Source organism: Maniola hyperantus, chromosome 1, assembly GCF_902806685.2.
Source record: "Maniola hyperantus chromosome 1, iAphHyp1.2, whole genome shotgun sequence".
NCBI lineage: Eukaryota > Metazoa > Arthropoda > Insecta > Lepidoptera > Nymphalidae > Maniola > Maniola hyperantus.
Window position 1 is genome coordinate 4,075,964 of NC_048536.1, and position 17,043 is coordinate 4,093,006.

The 17,043-nt window shown below is 39.1% G+C and overlaps 2 protein-coding genes across 2 annotated transcripts in view; both read right to left on the reverse strand.

Annotated features, from left to right (window-relative positions):
* Positions 1-16,758, reverse strand: part of LOC117983657 (homeobox protein aristaless-like) — a 33,618-nt gene extending 16,860 nt beyond the window's left edge. Inside the window, exon 1 of the mRNA XM_034970276.2 lies at positions 16,599-16,758. The gene's annotated coding sequence lies outside the window, so the exon portion shown is untranslated. The remainder of the gene's footprint in view (positions 1-16,598) is intronic.
* LOC138402368 (uncharacterized) lies at positions 1,017-5,491 on the reverse strand. Its single transcript, XM_069498663.1, has one exon. It carries the CDS (start codon positions 5,476-5,478, stop codon positions 4,321-4,323), a length of 1,158 nt encoding a protein of 385 aa, XP_069354764.1. The 5' UTR covers positions 5,479-5,491; the 3' UTR covers positions 1,017-4,320.
* Positions 16,759-17,043: the final 285 nt, after the last annotated feature.

The following is a 17,043-nucleotide window of genomic DNA, read 5'->3' on the forward strand; positions in this document are numbered from 1 at the left end:
AATGACCGATAATTATTATTATTAATCCTCAGCCGACATCAGAACATATCAGAACGTAGTAATTAACCACTAGGTACTTTAATCAATGATCTTTACAATTAGTTCTCAGCACTTTAAACAACCTATTGGATGAGTCGGGATTTACTTTCTTAAAAGGAACCAGGCCGCATATGTGAACTAACGATATTCTTGTGTTATCAAATTACATGGACTATCCTCAATTATTATCATGGAAACTCTCACGTATAGCACAGGGAAACTATCAACGCAAGGTAACGAGGTAAACCTAACCTAACCCTACCTAGGTCGCCTCCAACCACCCCTCACAGCGACCCCTCACCTCACTCTAACCTAATCTCAACATCATCATCATCATCATCATCATAGCATCATCATAGCATCATCGCATCATGTGATTAGGGCACAATTGCTATTGCAACCTCTGAATCAAATCACTAGCCATTTCTTTATCTGATCATCTAAAGACAATCTACCACTGGTTCGGAATGCTACAGCCTACCGCGAGAAGAGCCAGCAAGAAACTCGCGTGGCGACTAGCTCAATCATCAATCTCAACTTCATGAACACTCTTAAAATAATCATTGCATTGACACTCACTATCTAAACCAGATCATATTATTGAAAGAAAGAAAGAAAGAAAAACGTTTATTTTTTAAGGCTGTACCACACATTACCATTATTAGGTTAGGTTATCCCGGCGCCTCTTATACTTGAGTAGTAAAGTCAAAAGACCTCAAGTAGAAGAAGCGCCGGAATAAACCATGTCATGTGTGGCACAACCCGAAAAAAAAGGTCCCTACTCAGCATAAATGCCATATGTCTTGCACAAGTACAAAAACATACAGCGCTGGTTTTCAGTAGGAACCCTGATTCGGGTGGCGCCACGGAATTATTTCAATTGTACTTATATTCTAATCTATCTATTCTATATGTTAATAATATATACAAATTCACACATATTATACTTACTTATATATATATATATATATATATATATATATATATAATTGGACACATCTATGCACATGTATAAGGTATGGCTATGATGTAACCTAAATCTTGTTACAAAAAGGAGTACTCCGCCACATGATCCTGAAATTCTACCTGTTTCTCCAAAAGGAATTTTTTCAATTTAGTTTTGAATGAAAATTTACTTTTTAAATTCCTTATTGGAGGGGGGATATTATTCCAACATTTAGTGGCGGAGTACGTAAATGAACCTCTAAATGCGGCAGTGCGATGGAATGGAATACGAAGTTGATGGCGACAGCTTCGCAAACGGTCAGATTCACCATCGCCTACCCAATGAAGTTTATCGGCTAGGTACGTGGGCTTGCTCAGTTTAACCACACCAAAAAGTAAACCAGCAAGATGTAACTTCCTCCTTGATCTCATCTTCAACAACTTATGATTGTTCAGAAAAGGGGTAATATGACTGCGCGGAGGAACCTCAAAACTGAAACGTGCACATGCGTTCTGCACACGTTGAACGAGACGTTTTGTTCTGCATAACAACCGTGGCCCATATATAGTGTCTGCATAGTTCAGCTTTGAAAGCACCAGAGCCTCTACCAACTGGATACGCAGTTCTTGAGAAAGATAGTTACGAACTTTGTAAAGTATCTTCAGTCGATAGAAGCAATTGCGAACTTTCTCGGCTATATGATTTTCAAATCTCAGGTCTGAGTCCATAAGCAGGCCCAAATTACGCGCCTGAAAAACTCTCTCCAAAGCTTCACCTCTTATATTTATATTAGCACTACTGACGTCGATTTTATCTCGCTGTTTCTTAGTTCCAAACAATATAAACTTAGACTTTACGGGATTAAGGACAAGTGAGTTAGAATCTGACCATTCCGCAATGCGATTAAGGTCATCGTTGATTAGATTTACTGCAGTTTGGAACTCCTCTGGTTTAAATGCATAATATAGCTGCAAGTCATCTGCATATATGTGATATTTACAACTTTTAATTTGCTGGATAATATCAGCACTGTATAGAATGAAAAGAAGCGGACCTAACACAGAACCCTGCGGAACACCCCTAGGAACAGGGGCGATCGCTGAGCTGCACTTTCTGCCATCCTCATGTACTATCTCTACGAATTGTGTCCGGTTAGAAAGGTAGCTATCGAACCATTTGACAGCATCAATACGAAATCCGTAATAAGATAGTTTAGATAACAATAGTGCAATATTGATGCTGTCAAAAGCCCGAGAAAAATCGAGGAGTACCAGCAATGTACACATCCCAGAATCCTGCGCTGTTAGTATGTTATCCGTAACATCCAAAAGTGCTGTCACGGTACCACGACCTGCCCTAAATCCGGACTGATATTCAGGCAATATCTGATTTTTTTCAAGATAGGCTGACACTTGTGAATATACAGTTTTTTCTAATATTTTAGAAAAACACGACAAAATGCTAATTGGCCTAAGATCCTTTGGCGAGACAGGATCGGGAATTTTAGGAAGAGGACGGACTAAAGCAACCTTCCATACACTTGGGAAAACAGATGTTACTATTGAAGTGTTGATGATTCCTTTTACAGTTTCTAAGCTTTGAGGAAGTGTCATCAAGAGCATGTCGAGGGTTATTTTATCCGTCCCCTCAGCGTTCGAATGTAATTGCTTAATTATTTTTAATATTTCAGTGTTAGTAATAGTTTTAAGTGAAAAAACAGTATCATATAATTTATTGAACTCGAAATATGTAAGTTGTGAGAAAGTTACATTTTTCGACCCAGGAACTTTAAGAAAGTGTGAATTAATTGCCTCCGCATCTGTAAAGTGTGCCGGTAATTGATCTAACTTTTTTGGTAGGACAGTATGCTTTAAGTTTTTCCACAGAACTTTGGGGTGTTTAATTTTACTGTTAATATCATATTTAAAGTACGCGCGTTTTTCATTATGGATAGCTGTAATAACCAATTTCTTATACTGCTTATAAAGTAACTTGTTTGACTCTGATTTATCATTACGCCACTGAGCATGCGCATCGTTCCGTAGGCTCATCATAAATTTTACATTACACGTTAGCCACGGAGTAAAGCGCTCTTTAACTACTATAGCTTTCTTAGGAGCATGTTTATCAAAAATTTCCATCACACATCTGTTAAAAGACGAGACCAAATGATTAACACATCCTGAAGTCAAAAGATCGTCCCAGGGTATAGCACAAAGATCCTCATTGAATCTATCCAAGCAAACGCTCTTTAGCGGCCTGTACACAACATATTTAGATGGAATTTTTCCCTTCTTAACACTCAGTACGCAATCGAGGAAAGCATGATTACTCAAAGAAGCAATTGGTGTCACATTTACATTTTTAACGGGCAGGTTGGTAGAAATGGTATCAATTAAAGTTTCGCTGCTTTCAGTGAAATGTGTAGCAGAAGTAATTATCTGAGTTAATTGTAAATAATTAAAGAAAGCTTCAAGTTTAATCGTTTTTGAGTCAGTTTTGTGTAGTAAATTTACATTGAAATCCCCCATTAAAATGATGTGATCATAATTCGATAGCGCTTGAACACTATCTGTTAGAGCATCTAAGAAAAGATCAGTATTTAGCCACGGGGGTCTATAGGCGGTACCGATGGCAATTTTAAGGGAGTTGATATTTAGACCAATCCAAATTTGCTCAACTGTCTCGTGTTTAGGAAATGCGCAGGCCCTAGTTTTGAGTCCTCTCCTAATGTAAAAAGCAACACCTCCGCCGCGACCTCTACGTACAGTGTCTGGGCGTGGGATGTGCTGAAGCCTATAACCAGGAACAGAAGGCGCTCGACCTTCTTCACCAGCACGCAACCAGGTTTCATTAATCGCCATGACATCAACTTGAAATCTATCCATAGCCAACAAGAATTCATCGTGCCTTGTACCTAGAGAGCCAGCATTGAGAAATCCAATTTTTAAAAATTTGTTAGCTTTGTATTGTATAATAATATAATATACAGATAAAGAGTTTACAAATAATTATAATATAGTTTACTATTTGGTTAATTGTGATTAATGTAACAATAACTGACACACACTGTTTATAATAGGTACAAAACAAGTCTAGTACTCTACGTGTAATAATATGAATTTTTAACAATAACACTAGCTTTGATTGTATGAGATATATATATAACAACGATTTTAAACCTCTATATTTAATTATCTTTAACATTAGATTACTTAGTAAAAATACATAAAACAACAATTGTCCAATCTTAGTGGCTCCTCCAAAGTATCTCTTAAAACTTAACAAAAAAATACAACGTAAATGATCCGAAATTTGAATCAAATTCCTATTCTTTAAAAAGAATCATTTAAAAAAACTTTTCTTATATCAGTTTCAGATCGTATACGATGTACGGGTCCTGTAACAGTCTTTCGTGCATAAATACGCCCTCCCTTGGTCCAGACAAATCTCCAATTTTTACTGCGACTTTCCTCGCGCGCTTTATAGAACAGCTGCCTGTTAGTACGCGTAAGGTGTTCGTTGACATAGAATCGACGAGGCTCTGCGTCAGTTATTATGCCCGATGAATCAGCACCGCGGCGCACACGGGCAGCACGCAACAGGTTGTCGCGTACTGCGCGCCGCGCGAGGCGCACAACGATAGGACGCGGCCGCGGCTGGCGCGCCCGCACTTCACCGTCATCGCTCGCCGAGAGCGTGCGTCGCGGGCCCGACCGCTCGGCGGTGACGACATCGCGATCGTCTAACTCCACTCCTAACTTCTTCGCTAGCAGACAGGTAATACTAATGAGGTTTTCGCTTGAGGATTCCTGAAGTCCTGATATTTCAACGTCATTCATGAGAAGGTCCTGATCGCGGTCATTTATTTGATTTTGCAGCTGGGAGATAGTAGCTTGCATGCTTTCGTTTGCACTCGAATTCCGGACGAGGTCCTGATGGTCTCGTGCAATTAGGTTCTCTTTGAGTTGTGCAATTGTGTCCTCCAGCTTGTCAATCGCAGCGCATCGACTGGATGAAACTTTGAATTGCTTCTCAAGGTCTGCCAGTCGACCATCGTATTCATCTATACGTAGGTTGCAGTGAGCAATTGCACCCCGTACGTCGCACAGCTCCGCACGAAATTCCTTAATTTCGGTCCTCAAATGTCGGATCTCCTCACGGAAGAGGCGTATCTCGAGGCTCAGGTCGGATGACTGACTGGTGCCTGGGGACTGGGACTCACAGAGGATGGTATCCTTTTCAACACTCTCCGGTTTCTCCGCGCTTGAGCCTTCGCTCTCTATGTTGGATGGTTCGGTGCCCTTCACAGGGGTGTTGACGTTGCCTAATTTTGGCTTTTTTGCCATACACTCCGGGCACTTCCACTGTTTAGGAGATCGCCCATTCTCCGGGAGTCCGACACACACCCTATGGTATAAACCTGGACAAAGTGTACAGCTAGCGGCCCCTACTAGTGATAAGAAGCGACCGCAAGCACTGCACTTCACCATATTGAGAACTTTATTGATCGGTACCTCCTAGTACAAACGTTCCCCGCTAGGTGGCAGTAATGAAGAGTGCCTGTGCAGCTAATTCTGTCGTCCCTTACGTTGTCTCAGCACCAACAAAATATTATAATTTGAAGGTAAGTATAAAAATTGTGATGACAACTTCGTGTCGAATAGTAAATAGTTTTCAAGTTTACGCACCCTTCCCGGCGTAATCCGTAAATTCTTAATGCTTTTTCCGACTCACTGCGACTTTTTGCTCCGCCAGAAATGGCACTTAACGGTGAAACACACAGATTTTAATTATAAAAACATAAAAATGTGGACGAGACGTAACTGCCCCGTCTGCGTCCGTGACGTCACCTAATTGACTCCTCTTTACTAACTCGCAATATCACAATAGCTCTACCTTATCCACTCTATGCGCGTCTACATACCGAATGCCATAGCATCGTGCGCTACGGCGCCTCGAACACTATTCATCCAGGCATGCAATCGCCACACTATACCTACCTACGCGAATCCCACTCAAGGGATCGCCAGCTTGTGCCCGGTTTCCTCGAAACCACCAGAATGCAAGCTATTCGATCTAATGGGAAACTCATTGTCTGATTACCCTACCTCTTGTGTAGGGTAGTGTCTACCCTACACAAGAGTCATCAATGATTCTTAACCAAACGGGTTATACGTTTCTAAAGCGGGTACTATCAAAGTTAACTGCAAATTACTATCACACTAAACTATCACTTTAAACTAATTATTATCTCAACTGCCGGTATATCTCCAATTACACTCTAAATTACTAGCGTTTGCAGAAATAACCTTAACGGATGTCATTATAATAATCTATCCACTGAGCCAACCGTTAACTCACGAATTACTCTAATATTCACCAATATAATTAATATTCCATATTCGTCTAACAACTACCCGAACATTATTAATAGTGCTTTGCAGACAAAGTCACCGGATAGCATTAAAGGTTAGAATTACTTTAAGGTTACGATTTAACACAAACATTCTACATTATCACAATCACAGAATTAAATATCACGATCATTATTATTCACGCTAAAAGCTACCTATCTCGAATTACCTAAGCTAATCTGTTCTAATAAAAAGGCTAGAGTGAATTCTGAATCAGACAACCTACGCGTGTCTGTCAAAATCCAACTCTGCCGGCTAATCCAAGATGGCTTCTTTTCACAGAGTAAAGCTTCCTTCATGCAACGTTTCTTTTCACGGAATCTATGACAGTAAAACCTATTATAACATTGACACGCCTACACGGCCATTCTGACATGCGACCGTCCACGGGAGCTAGTAAGTATCAAGCACAAACAATTTCCAATCGTCAGAACATCCGCTCGTCCATCCTGACGATCAGCACAAGCACAAAAACTACATATTATAAAGCATGCATAACACAACCAAAGCATGTCACAACCAAATTACTTCGCAACCATAGCATGTCGCAACCATAACATGTCACCAACGCATGTCACAACAAAAGCGTGCAACCTGGACAAGACGAGCACATCTCTTCAAGCAACCCATAAGAATCTGGCACGGACGACACTGTCCATTCATCCAACACATCTGGAGCAAGCGCGTGCATCCCTTCAACCGACCTCTTCAGGTGCGGCCCGAACCATACACCTCAACCAGGGTCGAACATCATCTGGACTGAGCGAGTGCATCCCTCCAGCCAGGCTAGACTCCACAACATCTGGAAGAAGTGTGTCCCCTCAACCAACTCTTGCGAGTCTGGCCCGGACGACACTCTCTTACCAGGATAGACTCCACAACATCTGGAAGAAGTGTGTCCCCTCAACCAACTCTTGCGAGTCTGGCCCGGACGACACTCTCTTACCAGGATAGACTCCACATCTGGAAGAAGTGTGTCCCCTCAACCAACTCTTGCGAGTCTGGCCCGGACGACACTCTCTTACCAGGATAGACTCACAACATCTGGAAGGACACTTCCTTACCAGGATAGACTCACAACATCTGGAAGGACACTTCCTTACCAGGATAGACACAGGGACTTACTAAAACATAACATCTGCAAGCAGTGTGTTCCTTCAACCAAGTCCCACAACACACAAGCACATACATGGACCGAGAGTCCCTGATGTTTCACAACTTAAAGGTCATCCATTTAGTCATGATCTCAATGTCACATCTGTCCATTACGTCAACTAACAACATACTGAAGCGGACCGGACACATCCCGTCAGCGTCTCATCCATCAGTGTGGAATGTCGTAAGTTCACACGCTGCCACAAACGAAGTGATCTACAAGATCAATTCAGATTATTTCATTGATAATATGAAGTGAAACTGAAACATTTTCTGGGTAATAAATTAAGTAATTGCCATCAATACTTTCCAAAGTCCCATGGCTTAGGAGTGCAGCACTCTTGCAGCGTCAGGATTAAATAGTTGGATCCAAACATTTTTATGGTAACGACTCGCGAACTTCCTCTACTAATTAAAAAAAACTATGCAAATCGGTCAGAAACCTCGGAGAAATCGGTTTACAAAAACGCGCCGAATTGAGTACCTTCTCCTTTTGGAAAGCCGGTTAAAATTGCAAAACAAAAATGGCGGTGCAAGCTATCAGCTGTGAACTCGCTGTGAAGTCAAGTCGAATCCAAAATACTGTCGACAGTTATAGGTCCAGGTAGAGAAATCGTCTGTCACTGTCACACACAGCATTCAGTTCGTTCGCTGACTCTCTCTTTTCACTTTTTAATCAAGGGGCAGCCACACGTGCACGCTTTCATCTCGAAGTAAGGCTGGCATTGTTAAATCCATGTAGCTCCATATTTATTAATAACGTTGTTAATACTACGTTGGTCCTGGAAGTAACTAGTCCAAGTGTAGCTTAGGATAATGCTTGAAGTAAGCATTTTTTATTAATAAGGGTGTTAGAGTTTAGACTATACACTTGCCACCCAGTTCACCATCAAAGTCATAATCATTGTCATAGTCAAACTGTAGTTTGATCCGGAACATCGACCCGCATAGGCCAGTCCCTCAATCAACTACACCACAGTCAACATTGTCATAGTCAAACCGTAGTCTGATTCAGAACATTGACTCGCATAGGCCAGTCCTGCGATCAACTACACCACACTTACCAGTATTCCATACCAGATAGATACCAACATGCACTGCATCACGGGGTTTACACAAAGCATCATTTCACACACCATTTACTACTCTTCACGTTCAGAGGCAGTGAGAGTCCAATCCGAAATATTAAGGATCTTTTAACTCTCAGATAAAACCCCGAAATCTTTTTCTGCAATTTTTTACAACAAAGCCTAATTGTGGGTATTAAAATTGGAAAACTTTTCTTCTTCTTTAAACAAATTAATATAATCTTTTCTCGTAACTTTATCCTTTTATAAACCAGGCTAATGTGGGCATTATTTGCAAAACTGTGGGCATAACTTTCAAAAATGTGGGCATGTGCTCATCCCACTTCTGATGTAGGCGCGCTAGACACGTACATCAGAAATAGGAAGGAGAATGACCGATAATTATTATTATTAATCCTCAGCCGACATCAGAACATATCAGAACGTAGTAATTAACCACTAGGTACTTTAATCAATGATCTTTACAATTAGTTCTCAGCACTTTAAACAACCTATTGGATGAGTCGGGATTTACTTTCTTAAAAGGAACCAGGCCGCATATGTGAACTAACGATATTCTTGTGTTATCAAATTACATGGACTATCCTCAATTATTATCATGGAAACTCTCACGTATAGCACAGGGAAACTATCAACGCAAGGTAACGAGGTAAACCTAACCTAACCCTACCTAGGTCGCCTCCAACCACCCCTCACAGCGACCCCTCACCTCACTCTAACCTAATCTCAACATCATCATCATCATCATCATCATAGCATCATCATAGCATCATCGCATCATGTGATTAGGGCACAATTGCTATTGCAACCTCTGAATCAAATCACTAGCCATTTCTTTATCTGATCATCTAAAGACAATCTACCACTGGTTCGGAATGCTACAGCCTACCGCGAGAAGAGCCAGCAAGAAACTCGCGTGGCGACTAGCTCAATCATCAATCTCAACTTCATGAACACTCTTAAAATAATCATTGCATTGACACTCACTATCTAAACCAGATCATATTATTGACTCCTCTTTACTAACTCGCAATATCACAATAGCTCTACCTTATCCACTCTATGCGCGTCTACATACCGAATGCCATAGCATCGTGCGCTACGGCGCCTCGAACACTATTCATCCAGGCATGCAATCGCCACACTATACCTACCTACGCGAATCCCACTCAAGGGATCGCCAGCTTGTGCCCGGTTTCCTCGAAACCACCAGAATGCAAGCTATTCGATCTAATGGGAAACTCATTGTCTGATTACCCTACCTCTTGTGTAGGGTAGTGTCTACCCTACACAAGAGTCATCAATGATTCTTAACCAAACGGGTTATACGTTTCTAAAGCGGGTACTATCAAAGTTAACTGCAAATTACTATCACACTAAACTATCACTTTAAACTAATTATTATCTCAACTGCCGGTATATCTCCAATTACACTCTAAATTACTAGCGTTTGCAGAAATAACCTTAACGGATGTCATTATAATAATCTATCCACTGAGCCAACCGTTAACTCACGAATTACTCTAATATTCACCAATATAATTAATATTCCATATTCGTCTAACAACTACCCGAACATTATTAATAGTGCTTTGCAGACAAAGTCACCGGATAGCATTAAAGGTTAGAATTACTTTAAGGTTACGATTTAACACAAACATTCTACATTATCACAATCACAGAATTAAATATCACGATCATTATTATTCACGCTAAAAGCTACCTATCTCGAATTACCTAAGCTAATCTGAATTCTAATAAAAAGGCTAGAGTGAATTCTGAATCAGACAACCTACGCGTGTCTGTCAAAATCCAACTCTGCCGGCTAATCCAAGATGGCTTCTTTTCACAGAGTAAAGCTTCCTTCATGCAACGTTTCTTTTCACGGAATCTATGACAGTAAAACCTATTATAACATTGACACGCCTACATATTTATTGATTTCGGCCGTAAATCGATAAATTAAAACATTATTCTGACAATTGCATTTACGATAGGTACTGCTATACGCCATCACCGCAGGCCATCGATATAAATGACAAGATATGCCCAAGCGAACAAAAAATTTCACGGTTTTGGAACCAAATAAATCAGCGCCACCTCTTAGATACCTACTAATGAACGACCCGTTTGAAATCCAGACGTCACTGAGATTGCATTGGTGCTAAAGCACCACTGAGTCGGTGCCATTTTGCTTGTTCAATGGCCCTGTCCTTACGAAGTAATAATATATACTTAAGTCAATGCCGCAGGCTTATTTTATTTTAAACCAGACCCCCAATTGTGTAAGAATAACCATTTCATGGCTATCGCAATCGTCAAGAAATTCTGCCATTTGATTGGTTGATTCGCTGTTTACATTTTTTCACAGCCAATCAAAGGGCAGAATTTTTGACGATTGCAATAGCCATAAAATGGTTATTCTTACACAATTGGGGGGCAGATTTATATTCTGGTTCTCCTTTTACCAACTTGTTTTATCAATTCTTCAGTCAAAATATGTGTGTTGAAATTACGACATTAATACATATAAGTATTGTCAAGCCGTCACCAACTTCTAATCTTGAAATCGGCTTTTCTGAACTGGGTTCATGTTTTGATGCTTCTATAACGTCTCTCTTTTCTTTAGTCAAAGGTGTTATTAACTGTTAACTTATTCTTTCCTAAGATAGTATTAACGCGTAGGTTAGTATTTTCTCATTAATTTATTGTTCAATTAATGGGCTAACGTCGGTTACGGCGGCTGTTTCAATTAATTCGCCCGCAATAAATATTGGTGAACATCGGCTTCATTTTATGCGCCAATGCGTATAAGGCTGAGCGCACACCGGCTAAATAGCACAGAAAACATTAAAGTTTCACAGAGCATAAGCGATGTTCTGTAAAATATAGGTTGTGGTACCTACCTACTGGCTAATAGCAGGTACAAACTGCAATGCAGCGCCAAACAGTTGCAATGCTAGTTTCTTTATAAAAATCTATTATGATTTAATGTTCTAAATTGGATTCGGTTTTAGTGTAGGTAGTTGACGTAACTGCTTCGTACCTGCCGATTAACTGCGCAGGCCGCGCAGAGGCGTAGGTAAGTAGCAGTCGACGTGCAGGCAGTTTTTCTTCTTCACTCTGGTTTTTCTTTGTCAGCAGATGTCTATTAGGTAAGCTATAGTACGCGACAGGTCGAGATGGCAATCGGTGTGATACTCTCATACCCCGATCTCGACCTGTCGCAAACTATAGTTTATTCTGACATCAGTAAAAAATCGGTACCTAAGTACCTAACTTTGAAAAAATAATGAACATTTCCGATTTTTTTTTTCACTCATACACGAGTAGGTAAGTTTCTTTTACTTTTCCCAGCAGTAACTACCTACCTACCTGTATCTTAATACATCCTGTTTTAAACGTAAAGATCAGTGAAGTACAAAAGGAATAATCTCGTAAAAATAAGTTGTTAATTACTTTTTGATTGTCACCAAGCGTGCCAAGCCAAATCTTTACATATAATATACTTACCTACATAAATCTTTTCTGAGCAGAGGATGTATTGGATTAAAACATAATAGGATGAGTGTAGATAGGGCAGGCGCCTCTGGGTTTTGTGCTTTGTTTGCCCCATTACACTAATCTGTGGACAGTGGACCTGTCCTTCGACACTTCTAAATACTACTTTGGTGGTGCTACTTAGGTGCTAAAATGGAAAGTGTTATGTTACCTTATTTTGTACTTAATAGATAGTTATCTACTGATGCTAATTCTGTTCTACACAATCACTAAATTGAAATGACTATGCAATGCTATCCTTTTTTTCTTTTCCGCAAAGAAAATTGTGTTAGTGCTAACTATTTTAAAGCCTATTAATTTACTTTAGATATTGCGTATAAAAAGTAGGTAAAGAAAATGAAAAAGGACTCAAAAATATCTAGGGTAAAAGTATAGATACATGCCCCTTTTTGGACAAACGTTCTAATTACCAAGATTTTATGGTTTGAATTTTAAAATAATATGAGTTTAGATAAAGTAGTGCATGAAACTCTACATAATTAGGTATTAAAACACTTGTGTAATCTAAATATATAAAAGGAAAAGGTGACTGACTGACTGACTGACTGATCGACTGATCTATCAACGCACAGCTCAAACTACTGGACGGATCGGGCTGAAATTTGGCATGCAGATAGTTATTACGACGTAGGCATCCGCTAAGAAAGGATTTTTGAGAATTCAACCCCTAAGGGGGTGAAATAGGGGTTTGAAATCTGTGTAGTCCACGCGGACGAAGTCGCGAGCATAAGCTAGTACTAATAGAAAACTCTCACAACTCGTGTTTTAATGCCACCCATTACAGGTACAACCGTTTCATAAACTAGATATAATTTTATGCGCCCTTAGGTAGATATATAGGTACCTACTCATCTATCTACCTACCTAAAAATATATATCCACGCTTCCAAATCTAAGTAACATTATACAAAGGATAGTCCGGAACCTAACCATTTTGCAATCCATAATATGTATTATCCTCCAGACAGTGGATTACAGTTTTTGTCCATTAGGCTTACCTAAGTATTAATGTGTCCCGGATTATAACCTCTAAACCTGATAACAGTCGAAAGTGTCTGAGTCACCCTTGACTGATGTCTGTCTGCTACCTGATAACCCACACCTCCTAAACTCACCCACATAAAGTTCCTATTTCCCCGGCAAAAGTATAGGAATGTTTTATTTATTACCGGGGATAAAAATATAGTGGTGATGGACTTGAAGCATAGAGAATGTAGTCAATGTTAAAACTGTTTTTACTTGAGACAATCTTCTTTTTCTCCTATATAAAAATGAATCGCTAAATCTGTTGCTGATCGCAAATTTCAAGTACAGCTGAACCGACTTCTTTTTTCATAATATTCCTTGAAGTACGAGGATGGTTCGACTGTTTGGCGGTACGAAGTTCGCCAGGGCAGCTAGTAACGAATAAAAAATTATACCCAATTTACCTATAGTAAAAATTAATAAAGGAATTTTCTCCAAAAAAATACAAGTGTTCTTTATTTATTTATATTCAGATAGGTACAAGTTAGCCTTTTGACTGCAATCTCAAGTGTGACATAAAAAGAAATTAAGTAGATAGCAGGCAGCTATTTCTGACCTTCACCTTACCTTATCATCAATCCAAGCCGGCTCACTAATGAGCACGGGTCTCCTCAGAATGAAAAGGGTTTGGCCATAGTCAACCACGTTGGCCAAGTGCGGATTGGCAGACTTCAAAAACCTTTGAGAACATTACTGAAAACTCTATGACGAAGTCTCAGGCATACCTAACTTCTTACAGGTTTTCTCACGATGCGATGTTTTCCTTCCCAGTTGAAGCGAGTGATAGGTAGGTTTATTAAACTATTAAATTCAGTAGGTAGGTAGGTAACCAAAATATCCATTCTACATTTGCATAATTAGATCAAACCCCAAATAATAATTACATCAGATAATTCGATCAAAACGAAAAACATACCTCGGGCTCTACATTACCACTAATCGTTACAATCAATCTCAGTTTTAGTCTAATTTCATCACCGTACCCACAATAATGAAACAAAAAATATCTGATTACAAAAAAACCGTAGATATGATCTTCGGGAATCGACTTTCCTATTACACACGCCGCTGGTAGCTCGAGTAGCGTGTAATGAGAAAAATCAGAATGTTAATTAAGATCTAATTAAGTCTATTACATTCAATGCTGCTCGCGTTTCGGAGGCATCCGCAAGTCATGGTGAGGGCTTTATCTAGACTGGCGAACAGAGATCTCTGACCTTCGGACAAAAACCTCCCGTGGAACGAACTTCATTAACGACCAAGGGCAGACTGTGGGGCTATTAAAACTGGCAATGTTAATCGAATTGAGATCGGCCAACCCTTTAGTAAAAAATTTGGAAGCACTCATTCGAGAAGGCATTGTGATGTGAGAACTCAATTTAGTGAACACTGGGCCAGTACGTGAGGCAACTTAATAGCTCAATGAAGATATCTAGCTGAACAATTATAAGGTTGTGATCATGTTGATATATATTTACCTAGGTATCAAACAGTAGACACAGTAGATACAGTAGATACCTACCTATAGAGCCTAGAATATAGGTAGGTACCTATCTGTAAATTCTAATTAAACTATGTAATAATTCAAAGCCGAAATTAGGAAGTTAGAGATATTAATTACAGCCGTGGTAACGGGCACTGATAACTGGGAACTCTACAACAGAACAGGTAGGTAAGTTAAGTAGGTACTTAGAGGACATCAATCAGAATAACTGGTGGGTAGGGGAAAGTGGGATAATGGGGAACACCTAACTTGAAACGCTTTAAAATAATAAAGTAGTCACAAATGTTTTCTCGCAACATTAACGGTAGGTACTTATCAAGCTACAAAAAAATAAAATCAAAATTCTTGTAACTAAACTTTGTAATCAAAAAATTTAAGAAAATAAAAAACACTGTCGATATATTATTTACCCGATACCGTATGGCCTATGGGCATATACCGCATAAGACTGTAGTTTGGAAGTTTCTACAAGAGGCATAATAGGTATGTCCAGTAATGGACGACGGACGTCTATCAGTAGGTAACGAAGGCGACGAAGATGACGGTTTACATCAAAAATTTCATTCGATTCCCAAAAACATTCCACAATACTGACGCTATACCATATAATGCTAAGTTCATATTTCAAATTATACTAAACGACAGTAATGAAAGACATAAAAGTAATGCTAAAGGAATAAAAAGATGTAGTGTGATTCAAATGACAGTAGGAGGTATTCTAATAGAAAATCGAATTAATAAAAGTGAAATATAACTCGAAAAAATGTCACATCAAATCTCCCAACCACGACAATAAGAAGTTTTACAGGTTTATAAATAGAATTAATGGTGTTCTCAATGTCGCGCCGCGCCCTATAAAATCTGTATAAAAGTAATATAAAAATGAGATCAATAACACAAACGCAGCATTGTTGTCCTCCCATACAGTATCTAATGACGTTTATAGAGTTTGAGATATGGGAATAAAATTCAAAGATGACCATAATACAACCTATAAACAAAATTAACAACACAAGGACCCCCGCTGGTTTCAATTTTGAGCCTGACATCGGCCCTAATTCAATAAAGCAATAAAATTCACCTAATTATGCAAATGCTTTTAAAAATATCAAACGTTATGCCTTTTTGAGTCGAGAAATATGACGGGTGCCGTCAGAATACCTTGTTGTGAACTTTGATTAATGGCTACCGCTATTGTGCAGTTGCTCTATGCTCTAGAAATAATTAATTGTAAAATGTATTAAGTAATTAGCGACGCAACGGGGGGCAAATGTTACATATTTTGATAGTAAGTAATTATTTCTATAATTAATATCCGGTAAGTAAATTTCTAATGGGAGTCTTGTTCTTATTTTCTTCGTCCGTTGTGACTAGATGTTTAGATAGATAATATGAGAATATTGCTTCCATTTTGAAAGTAAGTAGGTAGGTAGCTATACCTATTAAGTAATCAAAAATAATATGTTTCTTATTTTTATTTTTATTTGTACCAAAACATTTACAATGAAGAGAAAAATAGAGTAAAAGTGGACAGGGAAGCACTTAACTCTATGGGAAATATCTACCAGTAGGTACTCATACCGGTATATACCTACCACTTAGGTAAGTAGATTTTTTTTACCAAAAAGACAATAGGTACCTACTTAGTTGTAACAAAATTAAAAGATACTTAAGTAAGTATCTTTAATAAATAGCTTATTACAATAAATTTAATATTGATGGATAGTGAAATAAAATTCCAAAACGTACAAAAATAAAATATTTCAAAAATCAAAAAATATTAAAATTAAGTATTGAGATTAACTTATAAACAAAACATGAAAGTCTAATTTGTAAACACATAACTGAAAATCAAAACTTACCAAATGAAACCACTACAAACAGCAATGAACTCCTAAATTCAACAAAGTCCTTAAAGTCACACTTCAAATTAAGAGGAAACGATTTACTACCAAACGTCACAAATGACACGCTATATTACGAACACAACAGTAATAAACTACAACACACCGACGCCTTCAATCGACTGGTAAAGAATAACGGACGGGCCGTGATCACCTACGCACCGATCAAAAAAGCATAATAAAAAATATAGCGGTCCCAAGCTCCGCCCCTGTAGAACGCCAAGCCAATGGCATCGCTTTGATACGGCGACAGGCGCGAGGGTGGGCCCGGATCAGATGATACGGGTCCCTACTTCGATACCGCTAATTGACTTTATCAACAAACTGACTTTACTGGCCCGAGTCACGATATACGCGTACGTGAACGTTCATCCACAGCGTCAAAAGCCTAACTGGTGCCAAC

Bases quoted from the DNA above. Each gene is read 5' to 3' on its own strand.
- LOC138402368 (XM_069498663.1), bottom strand. From the start codon at position 5,478: ATGGTGAAGTGCAGTGCTTGCGGTCGCTTCTTATCACTAGTAGGGGCC.